Here is an 18,127-nt window from a genome sequence, read left to right as displayed (position 1 = left end):
AACAGCACAGAGCCGAAACTGGAGGCAGACTCCGGCGCTGACGTCTCTAGTAGTCTTATTTACGTTGTTGTTGTTGGGTTTGTTGCTTTTTTTGTTTTGTTGGGGGGGGGGTTGTTTGTTTTTTAGTGATGGGGAAAGCCATACAGTGGCATGCGACAGTTCCTCTGCCACAAAACAACAGGACACACACGCGCAAAAACTAGACCCAGCGGAGAGGGCGGGGAGGGGGCAGGCTTTTCTTGAAGTCGGCAAAACAGCATCTGGTCTTTTAAAAGGGTAATATCTCATCAAGGAACTCCTTTTGGAGCCCTCTCAACCAAAATAAACCAACAGGAACATGTGTTTATTCAATGGCTAGTTTCTGTTTGAAATACCCGAGGGGAGAAGGGGTCCCCTAACAGGGCTTAAGCTCTAAAAGTAGACTGTTTACCAAAACAGACGACCAGCCCCAGTGTGGTCGCCCCTTTTCCTTAAAGGCGGCAGCCTCCTGAGTCCTAGGGTAGAGGTTTCAGGCCGAGTTTTTGCCGTGGGGCAGGCGCGCGCCCGGGCAGTCCCCAGGCTGAGACTTTTTAAAGAGCATGTGAGCATGACAAGTGTCTGTCCGCAACGAGTTAGATTTTGAAACTGCCTTGCAATCCAGTCCGGAACTCACAGCTTTAGCCGGGGGTAACAGACATTTGCCTGGGTGTCGGTGTCTCATTCTCCTCCCCCAACCGCCCCCACCCACCCACCGCCGTCGCCACCGCTGGAGGAAGAGCCCCGGGAGGAGCAGGGTGCGACGCGCCGCGCCCGCGTGTCAATGGCAGCCGCGCATTCTGGAAGAAGTTGGTTCTTGTCCTGAATACTTTTCCTGCGGTGCCCCGCCCCTTGAATCAGAAGCAGCTGTCTTCTCCTGCGGCTAGAGCCGGGAACGGTGGAGTTTGGGGCAGCTGTCAAAAACGAGAGGGGAGCCTTTTCTTCCCTGGGGTGGAGGAGGGGGCAGCCTTTTTCCATCTGTTGCAATTTCCTAACCAAACGCACCCTCGCCAGGCGGAGGAAGAAAGGCCCAAAAGAGAAACCCAGACGCCCGGCTGGTGTCGCCGCCGCCGCTGCCGCAGCCGAGCAAGGGATGCGGGCGGCGTGCGCGCAGCACCGAGGAAGGATCAGGTTTCTGGGCTCAGCCGCCCCCACGAGGGACGGGTGACAGCGGGCAGAGAGGCGCAGAGTGAGGCAGTGCAGCCCGAGCGCTCGGTGCCGTCCTCCCCAACTAGAAGGTGCGGGGGAGGGGCGGAGGAGCGGCGGGGCGGGCGGGGGACGGGGCGGGCAGCTGGGGGCGGAGGCAGGACCTCCTGTACCTTCCCTCTTCGCCTCTCTCACTCTGACAGCGCCGAGGTACGCCGAGCAGGATCGGGGAACAAAGGAGAGGAGTGGGGAGGGGAGTGAGTTGGGAGAGGGAGAGTCCTCAGCCGGCTGCCAGAAGATCCCGGCAGGAGGAAGCCCAAGTGTCACTTGAATTCCACCCAAGGAGCGGGAGCCTGGGATCCGAGCGACTTGATTAGCAATAACGGCCGGAGCGCGTCCTGCAAGTTACGGGAGAGTCGGCTGGGAAGGAGGACAATCGCGTGCCCCCCTTTGCCCCCACTCCTGGCCCCTCGAGACCCCCGCATCGCCTCGCTCTGGAAGGGGTGCTCCAGAATGAAAAGCAAGAAAGGTAAGGCTTGGCGGGCTGTGCCCGCCGTGGGCGCGGGTCCCCGGGAAACGTGCTCGCTGGGCCCCGCCGGGCTTGGGGAAAGAGTGACTTAGTGGACTTTTCAGCCCGGGGCGCTCAGGAACCGCGGCGGTTCTCTTTGTTGAAGCTGCGTCTGAAATGGCAGTTGCTGTTTTCCTTCTAGACACAACACGAGGGGCTGTTGTGGGGAGACGGGCCTCTCCACGCTGCTGGCACGTTGTCAAGAAACACGCTCAGTGCCTTGTTTGTACGCCTCCCAAGTTTCATTGTTTCAGCCGACACCCCACGCTCCGCGGAGCCGCCGCGTGGCTTCTCGCTTGTTCTCGCGGGTGGAGGTTTGGGCCGGGTCGTGGGGACCCCCCCACCCCGATTCTCCCCGCCGGGACCGCGGAGCCGCGGCGCCTTTGTCTGAAAGTTGGGCTCCCGGGCCCCCACTCCCTCCCAGTTGGGCCCGGGCACTCTCTTCGCTGGGGATGGGGTGTTTTCACAATCGAAGGAATGCGACCCTGGCCTCCAAACCGCCCTAGGGTGTCGGTAGCCTTGGAAAGCTGGACTTTTTTAAAACTCCCAGTCTCTAAAAGTTTTCCCACGATGAGTTTGAGGCACGATGAAGAGTCAGGACGGAGGGCGAGCAGCTTAAAGCGGCGTGTGGTCAGAATGAGTCCCAGTGTGACAAGCAGGCTTGGTTGTAAGGGCACAGAGTGAGTCTGTCATTGTTTCCACGAAGCGTTCTGGAAGCGTTACAACTAAAACTTGCCGTCAGTCTGGTTTAAAAACAAAATACACAGAAAGAAAAGAAAAGAAAAAAAAAACCCACCGCCACGAAAGGTCAAAGAATGTTAACTCCCTTCTGAAGTTAACTTTTTTTTGAGTCCCTGACTGGGAGGTACCCCGAACGTTCCGTGGTGAGCCAGAGTTGGCTTTTCTGTTGTGATTTATGTGGAGTGGTTCAAAACAGAAGTTAATCGCTCAGGGAAGCCAGCGCGGGGGCGGCGGGGGGGGCTGCTGCGCATGCCCGGGAGCGTCCGGGAGTTTTTGTAACTCCACATTCTTTCAGACTCCGCGGGCGGATACGGTCAAAACCCAGTGTGGGTAGCGGGGCAGCCTTCAACCCAGGAGAGTTCTTTCGGCCACGTTTTCACCTGGGAGTTCTGTCCCTTTCATTCTGGGCCGGTGGCTTCAGAACACGCGGAGCTTCTCAACCCAGGCTTTCCCAGAGAGAGTAAAATTAAATACCAAAACACGGGGTATTCATAGTGGTTGGTCGTAGGACTCCCAGCGAACCCTCCCCAACGGTCAGTGAGAACGTTGAGGGCTTAGAGGTTCGGAGGTTTAACGGGACTCGGTAACAGACGCGCGCGGGGAGCGCCCGGCGTGGCGTCTGGAAGGCTGTGTGTGTCACCTCGCCGACGACTGACGGGTCTAGCTCCTTACTGGAAGGCGTTTTCGGTCTCCTGGTGGAACTGACGGGCATCAGTTGGGGGGTTTGTTTATGTAGAGCGGTTCTTGGGAGCCTACAGCAAAGCTAGGTTTCCGCCGGGGGCGGGCTCCCCGCATTGTTCGGGCTCGGGTGGGGAAGGCGCAGAGCTGCCTCGCGGGTCCTCCCCCGCAGCCCCTCGGGTACGTTCGCTGTCCCCGCGGCTCTCCCGTGTCGTCGTCGTGCCCTCCCCTCCCCACCGCCAGCACTCCTCGGCCCTCCCCAGAGCCCCCCACGAGTACGTCCCCCCTTCCCAGCAAAGGAACTAGGCTGGGACCCCGAATATTCAGGGTCAGCGGCCCCGGCCGCACCGCGTTAGGAGGTCCTGCTACCGAGCGCCGACTCATGGAAACAATGAAAGGTGACGTGTTGGAAGGGAAACTTTGCGACTGGTTCACAGCTTGTGCGGGGGAGCCGAGACTGCTGAGATTGCCCAGTTTCTTTCCCTTTTTAGGTTTTCCCGGCAAATCGTCTTGACGGTGGGCAGACCCCTCAGAATGTTGAGATTCACAGCCTCGTTTCTAGTTTCTTGTAATCTGAAACTCCTGAAGTCCTCTCTGCCGGTGCGGTTGGAGGGGCGATTTCAGTTGAGGCTGAGAAACTCGCTAGAACAAAAGCTTCCCTGGCTGTCCTCCCTCCCGGGCTCCTCCCTCTGTGGTCCTCCTGCGTCCTGCCTCCCAGCCCCTTTCCTCCAACTACCTCGGAGGGGGCCGGGTTGCGGGTCGGCTCAGCCAGGACCCGGGAAGAAATCTGCCCTGCCTGGCTTTTGTGGGGTTGGACTATTGTCTGTTTTATAAAAGTCTCTGAAAATCTGAAAAGTTTTCTTGAGAACAAAAGCACTTTAAAGGCCCAAGATTTGGTAAGCCTGTTTTGTGATCATAGTGTCTCGTCTTTAGGAAGCGGAGGATATCAGAAAGTTCCCACCCAGCAAATGGATTTAAAACAAGCAAAGATTGAGTGAAGAAGATCCCCGACGTCTTTTTGCTTCTAGTCTCTGACAGTTTGGAGTTCTTCCTTTAGAACTGCTCTCCAGCTGGGTCCAGCCAAGCTCACCTTGGAGTTTGTGCCTGGGGTGTTAACTACGATTTCCGTGGCATCTCCTGAGATACTCTAATCAGAAAACTTGTTAGGTTAGGCTTCCTTTTTCCTATTTGTATACTTAAACTCTTCCTTCGATTATTCTAACTTCTAGATCCCTTTCTAGCCTCTTCCAGGTATTTTTTAAAGTCCCAACTTCACAGCCGTGATCTCTGGCCTTCCCCTTCCACCCCCAGCCCCAGTTCCTATTAAGAAAAGATTGATTTTCCCAGCGGTGGGATCCATAGGCCATCTTGTGGCTTTCTAAACATTTCCTTGCATGTGGATGGAGTAAAAAAAGGCTTGTGAGCCCCCTCCCCCACCACCACATTTTTTAAAGTGTAAGCAGAGCAGGACCTTTGGAAAAAAGTGGTAACCGGGAAAGCTCTGTTACAATAGGAAATGAGTAACGTGGAAAAGTCTTTTTGTTTTTCCAAGCTGAGCCACAATCTGGAGGGAGGGTTTTAATGAAAACAGTCCTGACAGCAGCAAACGTGGTTTGCTGCAGTGAAGTATCAGCTGGTGTGGCCAAGGAACTTGAAGTCTTAACTTCCTGTTACTTCAGCTTTTGTGCCCATACTGGAAATATTTGTTAAGAGGTCCAGAGGCCTGGCATTCATTTATTTAAATGAACTGAGAACAGAGTAAAGTCACACTTCAGTTTAGTGTTGCTTAACTGAAACCTGCTTTTTGTGTGTCACTAACCTATTCTGAAAGATCAGGCTTCTTGTCAAACTAAGCAAGCAGATCAAAGGGCAGGCTTCAGGGGTTTTTTTGTTTGTTTGTCTCAAACTCTTTTGTTGTTATCAACATACAGTTGGGAATTCACCGTTCACTGAGAAAATTTTCACACTTTTCTAGATTAAAAGGGGGGGAAAGGGATTATAGCCTCAAGAAGAATGTCTGGCTTTTCAGACGTTGAAGAGTTTAAACAAATTGCTTTATTCAAATTTGCCTTAGTCATTCAATTACTTGACACATTTTTTAAAAGGTAGATTTCTTTATTTATCAAAGTAAATGTAAAACAGGAACTCATTTCTAATTTCTTAAGGTATTTTATTAGTAGCTCTTGGCCCAAATTTCGATACAGGTTTTAAAAGTTTTTCCAATTTTCTACAGTAAAAGCAGTTTCAGTTTTAAATGTGCCTCTTTTTTAAAAAAACTTGTTTTAAAGCAGTTTAATGAAATCCTCTGCAAAAGGGAACATAAAATATGTGGCGGTTAAAACTTAGGATTCTTCTGTGCGGTTTATTGATGGCTGTTGGTTAAGCCTTGAGCTGAAGTGAATTTGCAAGATCATCCTACTCTTTTGTTAGAACTTGCTTTACTTGGTCTTTGGAAGGTTCTTTTCTGTGGACACTCCCTCCAGCACTATCTGCCCCCTGCAGTCCAAAACTAAAAATGTGTCCCCAAGTAAAAGTCAGACTTAATTGTGAACTAGCTCGTCAACAAATCTTGGAATGCAAAGCTTTTTGAGTGTTAAAATGCTTTAAAAGGACGGGTTAAAATTTTTTATAATGCATCGAATGGTTTATCACGAGGTGGAGTATTTGTTTTTATTTTTTTATCAAGGTTAGCCACTCTGAATTGCATCAACAAAGTTATGAACGTTCTGTTTTCTTTCAATTTTATGTTATTTTAATTTTTTTATATAGAACTACTGGTATTTTTCGAGCATGCGATTGTTTGTAATTCATTTACATTTTAAACATTCTAGATTGTCTTCAAAATAGATAATCTATTTCTTTAGTCATTCAGAGTTGCCAGTTGTCCTTTTGAAAGGGGGGAGGGTCCATAGCATTTGTAATTTAAATTTTTTAAAGTTCAAAATTATGTTTAAATGTTAAAGGGGCCAAGTCTGAATTTTTGTTGACCCCAGTCTATTATATGTGTTGTAAATATTCTCTACGGCTGTGAATTCTTAAAATTTCTGGTAGGATTAAAGTACTTACCGACAAAAGAGCATTTCCTCTAGGGGGTGCATATTCAGTCTTTGTCATGTAATATTTTAAGACTGATGTCTACTTCTTGCTATGTAGTATTCTAGATTCTGATTAAACTGTCAGTTGAAATTTATAGAAATTTTTAAAAGTTTATTCAGTAGTAGCATCTTTTGAGCTCTTACTCAAGTACTAGTAGTAAAACAATATTTTTGTGTGCCAAAACTGAAAACTTCAGTGGCTGTTTGTACTTAGTAAAAGGTGACCAGTGCTTTCCATTAAAAGTAGGTGTCTAGTTTTGAATAAATGTAGGTAGCAATGAAAAAGAAATGACCATGGAGTTGGCAGAAAAAATTGAAATAAATTTTACCTTTAGAATTACTAACTGGGTTGGGGTCGCTTGGATGGCTCAGTGGGTTAAGTATGAGGACTCTTCATTGCAGCTCAGATCTTGATCTCAGGGTCATGAGTTCAAGCCCCTCTGTGGAGCCCACTTTTTTAAAAAGTATATATATATACACACAGACACATACTGGGTTAAGTGTTTGATTTCCCCTCCTTATGTAAGTGGGAAAAAATGTATGGACCCTTGGATTGTTTTTCCTGAGTTAGCAATGACCTCAAGGAGAAGATTGTTAGATACATTCCATCTGCTGTAGCGCCTTTCCTATTCGCATGTGACCCAACTATTCACTTCAGGTGCAGCGTTGCCTCCTCTGCTGCGCGAGACTTCTGGGCATCACTCAAAAGGAATGTGAGAAGTTAAATTCTACAGGAAAGTGGGTATGAAAGGGCTCGTGACCACTGGTTGAGAATCTCTAACATGCCACCACTGGTCAGGTTACCGTTGAGACTTTGACATGTGCTCTGATACGTCAAGAGAGAAAACATTGGTACTTCGCTTGGCTCTCAGGAGTCAAGACAGTGTGGTTGCACACTAATGGCCCTAAGAGATAAGCTGTGCGTTGGTGCTCCCCTGATAAACATGGTTGACGCTGGCCTTTGTCCTTGACCAGGTGTTGTTGTGGCATCGGGCAGTGAGACGGAGGATGATGACAACATGGACATCCCTCTGGACCTCTCCTCCTCTGCTGGTGCAAGCAAGAGAAGGCGAAGGGGCAACCTTCCCAAGGAATCTGTGCAGATTCTCCGCGATTGGCTGTATGAGCACCGATACAATGCCTATCCCTCAGAACAAGAAAAAGCATTACTGTCCCAACAAACACACCTGTCTACACTACAGGTAAGGAAAAAGAACATGAAGTGTATGCATGGGGTTGGTTTCTTTCCCTTTCCAAAGACCTTTTATAGCATTCCTGTTTATCAAATCATTAAATGCCTCCCCACTCCAAAAAAAAAAAAAGAAGAAGAAGAATATTTTTCTATTGTAAACTTTATAGTACTAACTGGCTCTTTAGAGAAGCAGAAACACTTGACGGTCATCTGTCAAATAGCATTTCCTTTAATGCCTAAAAGGGCCTTCTTTTATGCACCAAACATAAAGAGGAGGTTAAATCTTCCTCTATTGCCCAGGAAACTGGTTTGATATTTAAACAAGGGCAGACTTCAGTGAAGTAATTCATGTTGTGTCTGTTGACACAGTCATTTGAACTGGGAAAAATCAGTAACTGGGAGGAGTGGCCCTTTTCATACAGGAAAAGTTTTCCTGTAGTTGATTAACTTAAATGCTGGGGCAGTGGGTAATAGGTTAATATGGGGGAGTGTTAAAGGGTGAACTTCCCTCCCTAAATTCATTTTCAGACATTTGAGAATTTCTATCCTTTTCTTCCTCTTGAAAAGGCTTAAGGATGATGAGATTAAAAAGGGAATTTGTATTAGAAGAGGAATAAGTTTATGGCAGGAAATAGCTCTCTTTCTTGGCGGAGCTCAAATACCTTGAAATAACTTTGGAAGTTCCGATAAGCCTTTTCATGCCTTCTTTACTGCAAAGAGAGAGATCAATTAGGCATCCCAGAGAAGGTTCTCAGAACGTGTTTGCCGAGTGTTAAAGCATACCTTTATGATTTCAGGTCTGTAACTGGTTCATCAACGCCCGCCGCAGGCTCCTCCCAGACATGCTGAGAAAAGATGGCAAAGATCCAAATCAGTTCACAATTTCCCGCCGTGGGGCCAAGATTTCTGAGGCAAGTTCTGTGGAGTCAGCCATTGGTATCAAAAACTTCCTACCGACTCTAGAGGAGAGCCCATTTCATTCCTGTACAGCTGGACCAAACCCAGCCCTAGGGAGGCCGCTATCCCCCAAGCCATCGTCCCCAGGATCAATATTGGCTCGTCCATCCGTGATTTGTCATACCACTGTGACTGCATTGAAAGACGTGCCTTTCTCTCTCTGCCAGCCAGTTGGTGTGGGGCAAAACACAGATACACAGCAGATAGCAGCCAGCAGCTTCACAGACACCTCCCTCCTGTACCCAGAGGACACATGTAAATCCGGACCAAGTACAAATCCACAGAGCGGTCTTTTCAACACTCCCCCCCCTACTCCACCGGACCTCAACCAGGATTTTAGTGGATTTCAGCTTCTCGTGGATGTTGCACTCAAACGGGCTGCAGAGATGGAGCTTCAGGCTAAACTTACAGCTTAACCCATTTTCAAGAAGAAAAGTTTTCACAGGTGTTATTATGATTGCCGGGATGATGGCAAGAGACAAACTGCATTATTTTATATATTTTTTTATTAATATTTGCACATGGGATTGCTAAAGTGAAGCTTCCTGTTACTGAGATGTCTTCAATGGAATACAGTCATTCCAAGAACTATAAACTCAAAGCTACTGTAGAAACAAAGGGTTTTCTTTTTTAAATGTTTCTTGGTAGATTATTCATAATGTGAGATGGTTCCCAAGATCATGTGATTTATTTTTTTCCCCTCTTTCTCCCTTCCCTTTTTTTTGTTCTTTTTTTTTTTTTTCTCCAGACTGTGCAATACTTAGAGAACCTATAGCATCTTCTCATTCCCATGTGGAACAGGATGCCCACATACTGACTAATTAATAAATTTTCCATTTTTTTCCAAACAAGTATGAATCTAGTTGATTGATGCCTTTTTTTTTTTCATGATGTAATAAAGTATTTTCTTTAAAATTTACTGTAATACAGAGTATTTTGTTGAGGGAAGCACTTCTTAAAAATGAGTAGGAATATAGCACCCAATGAGCAGGAAGTTGGGGGTAGGGTGGAGTGTGAGTTAGGGGGGTGTCACGAGCTCTTTGAAGAACCGTGGACAACAAGCCAGTATGTATAAACAGGATGTGTGATATTTACTCTTGATAGGAGGCATAAGCAGTCCCTTAAATCTTGACTTAAAACTGCATGACAAGTTGAAATGATTCATTCCATCAGTGTTTAGCGAACCACTAAAGCCCTTGGTGATCTGTCCTTCACATTTTGAGACATGGCCAGTGTTGAAAAAAGGTCTCAAAGCTCCTGATTAGGACTGAAGTTTTCAGAAGGAAACAATAACCTATGGGGTCTCTCTGTATTTCCCTCTTTCATGTCACTCTTTAAACTTTATCAAGTGCTACAGTTAGGTTAGGCCCCTATATTCAAATACGATGTGAATCTGTACAGAAATCACCTCTTAAAACATCTGAAAACATTTTCTAAAATGATTAAAACAGTGGGGTTCTGTCAGCCATGAGACTGTTTGTGTATTAGGTTTATTTTCTAAGGTCACAGTGGGTGAAAACTGGTGCCATACATAAGTGGAGTTTGTTGGGATAGACAATTACTTACGAGGCCAGGATAGCCAGAAGGGAATTGGTGGTGTTCCTTTCACTTACATGGTTGACCAGATTTGTCACATGCCACAAAACCATTCTTTGTTGTCATGCTTAGTATGAGGTTTCTTTGTTATTGCAGCCCTGTTCTTTTCAGCCCTGCTCCAGCTAGGAACTGGCTTGAGTTTGAGGTAACATCAGAGCTTTAGTACTGTTTAAAGAATGTAGAAAAATTCAAAGTTAAGTTTGTCTAATTTTGTCAACTTTAACTTAAAGTCGCTACCATAGAAAGGGCTAAACTCAGACTTGTAAATAGAAAAGCAACACTGAGAAGTCAAGCAAAGAGGTGGAAGTCAAGTGAGGAAAAGGTGTGTGGTAGCCTGTGATGGGTGCAGCAATGAAGGGAACCTCGACCATGAGGGGGTGGCCCCACCTCAGGGTTGCAGAAGTAGATACAACCAGAAAAAGAAATAAATGAAGAAAAGGAAATATCAAATATAAATGAGATAAAGATGACTAAGACTCATTACCTGCTCTAATAGCTAGATCAAAGACTGAAATTCTTTGAGTAGAGATAAGGGAGACCAGCAAATCCTGAAAGGCTTACCTTGTTAAGATGTTTAATTAATCATACTAGCAGGGGAGAGAGAAGGCGCCATATGAGTGATTTAAAAGAAAAATGTCTAAGGTCAAAAGAAACCCAAAAGTTTAAAAAAACGACAGAGTCCTCCAGAATTGCCTGTGTTTTATTTGACTTCTTTTCTGCTTGAGGTTCATAAAGATCCTGTTTGATAATAACTGGTCTGTAATAAATGTAAACCATTAAAAAACAGGTAAATATAATTGGAATGTGAAATATAAAAGACCATATAACTATCCATATTGCAGCTGAATAGAAATGAATTTTGTGCTTAGTATTTATATAATCGCTTTTCATTTACTTTTAGCTATTTGTATTTCTGTTTAAAGTTCATCCCTCCTAGATAGGATACTGTTGGGTCTTGCTTTTTTAATCTAGCCTAACAATCTCTGCCTTTTACTTGGTGTATATATTTGATTTATGTTTAATACAATTTTTTGTTAACTTTTAGTTTTAATTCCAATTAACATACAGTGTTATATATATTTAATATAATTTTTGCTATGTGTCTTTTGGGTTTTTCTCTGTTCCTCTGTCTTCTTTCAGGTTAGTTGAATATTTTTAGTGTTTCTTTTTAATTTTTCTATTGGCTTATGAGCTGTACTTTTTTTAATGGTTGTTCTAGGGATTAAAAAATACATCTTAAATTTACAACAATCTATTTAGGGTTATTATTACATGACTTCATACAAAATACGGTACCTTGCAACAGTATGCTTCCTTCATTTTTTATATATAGTAGAGTTAGATACATAATACATTAATTACAATGCTATAATTTTTGTTTTAGGCCGGTCCATATCTCTTTAAAAATTCAGAGAAAAGAGGATATATATAGTCTTGTATTTTTGTTAAATATTATCACTTCTGGTGCTCTTCATTCCTTCTTGTGAATCCAAATGACATGTTATCATTTCTCTTCAGCGTAAAGAATTTCCTTGAGAATTGCGCAGGCCTGCCAGTGACAAATCATCTGTTTTTGTTCATTGAAAATGTCTTATTTTACTTTCATCTTTGAAGGACAGTTTCACTAAAGATCGAATTCTGGGTTGATGGCTTTTGCTTTTTGTTTTTTCCATCACTTTAAAGGCATTTGTTTTCTGGTTTCTATTGTTTGGGATGAGACATCAATGGTCTAATTGTTCTCTTGTATATCATGTCTTTCTCTGGCTCTTTTATCTTTGGATTTTTGTAGTTCCACTATGATGTGCTTAGGTAGGGTTTTCTTTGTATTTGTTCTGTTTGGGGTTGAACTTACTGCATCTGTAAGTTGATGTTTTGTTTTGTTTTTCCACCGAATTTGAGAAAATTTGGCGATTACTTAAAGTTTTGTTTTCTGCGGTCTTCTCTCTAGAACTTTATATTAGATCACCTGACATTTCTCCAGGCTGTTTTTCTTCAGTCTTGTTTCTATTTATTTTTCAAATCGAATAATTTGTATTAGGTAATTTTTTTTTTTAGGATTTTATTTATTTGACAGAGAAAGACATACTGTGAGAGAGGGAACACAAGCAGGGGGAGTGGGAGAGGGAGAAGCAGGCTTCCTGCTTTGTGTGGAGCATGATGCGGGACTGTGGGACTCAATCCCAGGACCCTGGGATCATGACCTGAGCCGAAGGCAGATGCTGAGCCACCCGGGCGTGCCTGTATTAAATAATTTAAAAAAAAAAAAGATTTTGTGGGGCACCTGGGTGGCTCAGTGGGTTAAAAACTCTGCCTTCGGCTCGGGTCATGATCCCAGGGTCCTGGGATGGCCCTGCATCAGGCTCTCTGCTCAGCAGGGAGCCTGCTTCCCCCTACCCATCTCTGCCTGCCTTTCAGCCCACTTGTGATCTCTCTCCCTGTCAAATAAGTAAAATCTTTAAAAAAAAATTTTAAAAGATTTTGCTTATTTACTTGAGAGAAAGAGCATAAGCAGGGTGGGGGTCAGAGGAAGAGGGAGAAGGAGACTCTTGAGCTGGAAGCCTGACTTGGGGCTTGATCCCAGGACTCTGGGATCATGACCTGAGCCAAAGGCAGACATTTAACTTACTGAACCACCCAGGTGCCCCTGTATTAAGTAATTTTTAATTCACCAACTCCTCTGCTATCCCTAATATGCTATTGAGCCCATCCAATGAATTTTCACTAAGTTATTATGTTTTGTACATGTATCATTCCCATCTGGTTCTTTTTTTATTATTTCTGTTTCTCTGTTGAGATTTCCCATCAGTTTATTAATCAGAAGTATATTTTCTTTTTTTTAAGATTTTATTTATTTATCTGCCACATCACAAGCTGGCAGAGAGAGAAGCGGGAAGCAGGCCCCCTGCTGAGCAGAGAGCCCAGTGTGGTACTCAATTGCAGGACTCTGGGATCATGACCTGAGTCAAAGGCAGAGGTGTAACCCACTGAGCCACCTAGATACCACACAAGTATATTTTCGTATAAGCTATTTATAATAGTTGTTTTAAAGTATTTGTTAATTTACATGTCAAATCAGTCAGTTTGCACTTCATTTCAGAAAGGGTCACATTATTTTTTTGCTTGCCAAGTGATTTTTTTTTTACTGTATGCTGGACATTATAGATAATACCTTAATAAGGATTCTGGATTCTGCTACATTCCTCTAAAGAGTGTTTTTTTGTTTCTGTTCTTTGTTCCAGCAGGCAGTTCATTTGGCTGGACTGAAACTTCAACATCTGTCTTCCCTGTGGTAAATAGTAGCTCAAATGTCTGATCAATTTTTTCAGCTTCCAGCTGTTGCCTTTCAGTGGGCCCACTAGGATCTCCCTGCACAAGCGGACCAAGGATTTGGACAGTTTGGATTCAGAGTTAGGTTTGCTCCTTCTGCTGCTCCCTCCTTTGCAGGATTCCTCTTCTAACTTTCCATTTACTCTGCCAACTCCAACTCTGTCCTTAGTATCTCAGGTCACTAAGGCTGCAGCTCTCTGCCACCTCTACTGAAGATGGAAGAGAGCCCTCAGGCATCAAGCCACAAGTTGGATATTTTATTCTTTGAAGTTCCTTCATTTTAAAGGTGAACAACCCTCCAGTTTCTTCCTCTGTTGTTCACTCTCCAGGCCTCCAATTAGCTTTTTGTCTAATTTTTTTTTCACATTTTGTTGTTATTACCTGTAGGAAAGTTAGTCTGAAAAGAAATGACTCTGCCATTACTAGAAAGTAGAATTTTACTATAGTTACTTTTAAATGCTAAATCACGAGTTCTTACATTTATCTGCAAATTGGAATCACCTGGAAGGCTTTAAAAAACAAAAACAGGAGCTCTTGGGAGGCACAATTGGTTTAGTGTCTGTCTTTGGCTTAGATCATGATCTCCGGGTCCTGGGATCGAGTTCCACATCGGGTTCTCTGCTCAGTGGGGAATCTGCTTATCCCTCTTACTCTTCCACTTCGTTCTCCCTCTTCTCCTCTCTCACCCTCTCTCTCAAAAATAAATAAAATCTTAAAACAAACAAACAAAAAAAAACAAAAAACAGGGAACCTAGGTGGCTCAGATGATTAAGATCCTGGGATCAAATCCCAAATCCCACATTGGGCTCCCTGGGAGCCTGCTTCTTCCTCTGACTCTGCCTCTCTCTCTCTCTCTCTCTCTCTCATGAATAAATAAATAAAATTAAAAAAAAAAAAAGAGAAAAACCTGTGGCTTGGCTTATTAGGTAGTTTCTCTACATAAGGAGAACACTAGGAGTTCTCTTTCCGTACCTTAAAAAAAAAATGTTCTTTCGCTTTTTGTTGAGGTATTAGACAATTTTTGTAAGAAATGTAATTTAGGCCTCCTGGGTGGCTCAATCATTAAGCATCTGCCTTTGGCTCAGGGCACCATCCCAGGGTCCTGGCAGCTGGCTCCCTGCTGAGTAAGGAGTCTGCTTCTCCCTCTCTCTCTGCCACTCCCCCTGCTTGTGCTCTCCTGCTTGCTCTCTCTCTCAAATAAAAAAATCTTTAAAGAAATAAAAATAAGTAAATAAATGTAATTGGATGTAGAGTTATCATCTAGGTCAACTTAGCCAATTAGAGTTTAACATAAATTTGGTATCAGACGCTGGGGTCGTATGTAGCATCCGTACAGTCCATGCAACCTGTCAAACTAAACCAGCAACAATAGACCTAATACTTCAGGAAGATAAACATGCATTTGTAGCAAATGAAAAAATACAGTTTATCTCTGAAGACTTGTTCAGAGAGTAAAAAGCAACTTTCAGAAATCAGGTTTTAGGTCTCATTAAGCTCATTAAGAGAAGAATGTATCAAATCTTGACCTCTACCTAAAAACAGACTACTGAGATAAGGGGTGTTTTCTTTTTTTAAGATTTTATTTATTTATTTATTTACTTACTTATTTTTAAAGACTTTATTTATTTATTTGACACAGAGAGAGATCATAAGTAGGCAGAGAGGCAGGCAGAGAGAGAGATGGGGAAGCAGGCTCCCTGCTGAACAAAGAGCCTGATGTGGGGCTCCATCCCAAGACCCTGGGATCATGACCTGAGCCAAAGGCAGAGGCTTAACCCACTGAGCCACCCAGGCACCCCAAGATTTTATCTACTTATTTGACAGAGAACTCAAGCAGGGGAAGTGGCAGGCAGAAGGAGAGGGAGAAGCAGGCTCCCGGCTGAGTACTGAGACCAATGGGCTCCATCCCAGGACCCTGGGATCATGATCTGAGCTGAAGGCAGATGTTTAACCGGCACCCCTGAGATGAGTTTTATGATTTAAAGACCGAAAAAATAATAAATAATTTGTGGCTGAAGAAATAGTAGTAATTTGGGATGCCTGGGTGGCCCAGTCAGTTAAGAGTCGGACTTCCGCTCAGGTCACGATCCCAGGGTCCTGGGATCAAGTCCTACATTGGACTCCTAGTTCAGTAGAGAGCCTGCTTCTCCCTCTGCTTGCTGCTGCTCCCCTGCTTGTGTTCTCTCTCTCTCTGACAAATAAATAAAATCTTAAAGAAAAAAAGAGCAACAATTTATGGTTGGTGGTCACAGGAGGACAGCTAATAAATGAGGGAAGCATGAAAAGTGATGAGTACAATAAAAAATACTATAAGGTTTTCACCAAATGTCAAGGAAATTGTTTTTGAATGAAATGTTTTATAGACGTCAATAGAATGTACAGCTTTTGAAGCGCTGTAAGGTTGACTTGCAAATGAAATCAAATTCCACGGTGGGAATTTACTCAGACGTAGAGAGAACTTATATAGACAGACATTTAACTGACGAACATACAGGTTAGGAAAATGAAACCATGGAGGGGTTTCAAGATCAATTTTTGTTTTGGAAATTTGATTTACTCCATTGATTCTGTGATGTGTATCACATTAGGTAACATTTCTCCCCACCCCACCCCACCCCCAGCTTATGTGTATGGTAAATCTCCACAATCTGGAACATTACTTATTTCCAATTCTCTAATCAACAGTCCTCCAATTGTAATGTTTTCTATAAATGTATCATCTATAAACCCAATATTGCAATGAAAAATGTGAGATCATTGAGAAAAGGAAAAGAAACAATATTTACTGAACACTTTATGTGATTTATTTCATTAGTATTACATTTATCGAACAGTTTCTGTACCTGTCTCCTTTAGTCCTCACAACCCTAGTGAGAGATGTTATTCCCATTATGGAGCTAAGAAACCTGAGGCTCATCCAAGTTCAAGGTGGCTGTGGTTAGTGGCTAATAGAGCCCACATTCACTAGGTGATTCTGTAAACTCCCTCTCCTTCCACACGCGATACCTGAAATGAAATAACTTGGACCTGTCCCATTTTTATCATGCTGTTGATCAAAAAAGATTTGATGGTTGTTTTGGCAGATGATCACATTCAAGTTTTATTTTCTAAGTACCTCTATTTTTCTGTTGTCTAGCAAGCTCCCTGCCATCCCCCATTGGTTTACCCTTTGGCCACCTCTGCTTCTCAGGGAGACTTGATTTCCTAAATCCTATGGCTGGCCAGAGCCTGAAATCATGAACTCTCCAATGCCAAGAAATCTGTTTTGTAGCTTCTCTGTGTGAGTCTTAACACCTAATCTCTGATTCACTGCATTTCATTTCCCTTTCTAAGTATCAGCTTTCTGAGCCTGCAACCTTGGGGCTACTACTTTTTTCAGTGCATGTCTGGAGTGGTGGTTTGTTTTTTGACTCAGAGAAACTTTAGACTTATCCTAGTATATCTCATTACTCTGTGCTGCTCCTTTTAATTTCCTCGGTATAGAAATTGTCTTTAGGGGGAAACTGTATTTTCCCAAATACAGATGAGGGGCCCCCTTGGACCGAAGACACCGCTTCAAGAAGTAACACTTTAAAAAGGAAAGTGAAGATTTATGACAGTGCCTTTCCACTCTTCTCTCCTCCAACCCCAAAATATCACCTTTTTTGGAAACAAGTCCATGTAAGCTGATTAGAGCCAGAGGTCTTAAATGGTATACACCAGGGGGCAAAGATCTGCTTTAAAATAAATACCACCAAGCAAAGAAAACAAAGCAGAGCATTATTTCCCTTTCAGAGACCTCAGCTACAGCAGGAAAAAACTCTGTGCAACTTTTATAATGGACTGTCACCTCCAAGCTTGACTCAAAGGTCGACTTTATTTGGTGAAATGTGTTGCTATTCGCAGGCAGGTGCTGCCCTGCTTTCGCCAAGTCCGTGTTAACTTGAACCTGCCGAGGTACCTTTGATCAGCTCCCTGAGAGCCTCACCGGCTTCCCGAGTTGGCTCCGGAAACATCAAAAGAACTGTAAAGCAGACTCTAATCTCAGCCTTCCTGTTTCTGTGTCTGCCCACTGGGTTCACATAATAGCATGTTTTCCTTGAAGGGCGTTTTCCTCGATTATACTGACTGTCACAATGTCAAACCTGCATCCAGGTATTGGGGGGCGGCGCTTTTTGTAACCCGATCTTTGCAAATGGAGAGTCAAGGAGGGTTCTCCGGGCTCTTTTGAGATGACATTTATGTGATGATGTAAATCAATGCCTGCTGGCCTGGTGCTGGAAGTAACCAGAAGATCCACCTTGGTTTAGGGGAATTCTGTTAGCGGGAAAGCAGCTAGGAAGTCCAACATGTTTTGTTCATGAAGACGACATCCAGACAACAGGTCTGGGTATTATGAACTGGGCCTCAGACAGTGGATTGGGTATTCTAAGTTATAAACAGCAATGTCCCTTACCAAGGGATCCCAAGTGTATTACCAGCTCGAAAGTGAATGGTCAGATAACATCCAGTCTTCCTCTTTTTTAAAAAATTGGTCTCTCATCCTTTGGCACTCAACAAGTCAATTCGTGTCCTTGGGCTCCATTTCTCTTTCAAAGCCCATACAATTTTGGCTGCCAAGATTTTGTGCCTCTGCATTTGGATTTTTAAAAATGCTTTTTAAAAAAAAAAAAGATTTTATTTATTTGTTTGACAGAGAGAGAGACACAGCGAGACAGGGAACACAAGCAGGGGGAGTGTGAGAGGGAGAAGCAGGCTTCCTGCCAATCAGGGATCCCGGTGTGGGGCTCCATCCCAGCACTCTGGGATCATAACCAGAGCCTAAGGCAGATG

The 18,127-nt window shown here is 43.9% G+C and overlaps 1 protein-coding gene across 1 annotated transcript; it reads left to right on the top strand.

Moving 5' to 3' along the window:
- Window positions 1-1,128: 1,128 nt before the first annotated feature.
- TGIF1 (TGFB induced factor homeobox 1) lies at window positions 1,129-9,307 on the top strand. The gene is made up of 4 exons (XM_004742777.3): window positions 1,129-1,253; window positions 1,505-1,690; window positions 7,219-7,445; window positions 8,233-9,307. Exons 2-4 carry the CDS (start codon window positions 1,675-1,677, stop codon window positions 8,806-8,808), a joined length of 819 nt encoding a protein of 272 aa, XP_004742834.1. The 5' UTR covers window positions 1,129-1,253; window positions 1,505-1,674; the 3' UTR covers window positions 8,809-9,307.
- The last annotated feature ends 8,820 nt before the right edge of the window (window positions 9,308-18,127 follow it).

The sequence above is a fragment of the Mustela putorius genome, unplaced genomic scaffold (genome assembly GCF_011764305.1).
Source record: "Mustela putorius furo isolate JIRA1106 unplaced genomic scaffold, ASM1176430v1.1 tig00003858_pilon_pilon_pilon, whole genome shotgun sequence".
NCBI classification, from domain to species: Eukaryota; Metazoa; Chordata; class Mammalia; order Carnivora; family Mustelidae; genus Mustela; species Mustela putorius.
This window is presented reverse-complemented; position numbering and strand designations above follow the sequence as displayed.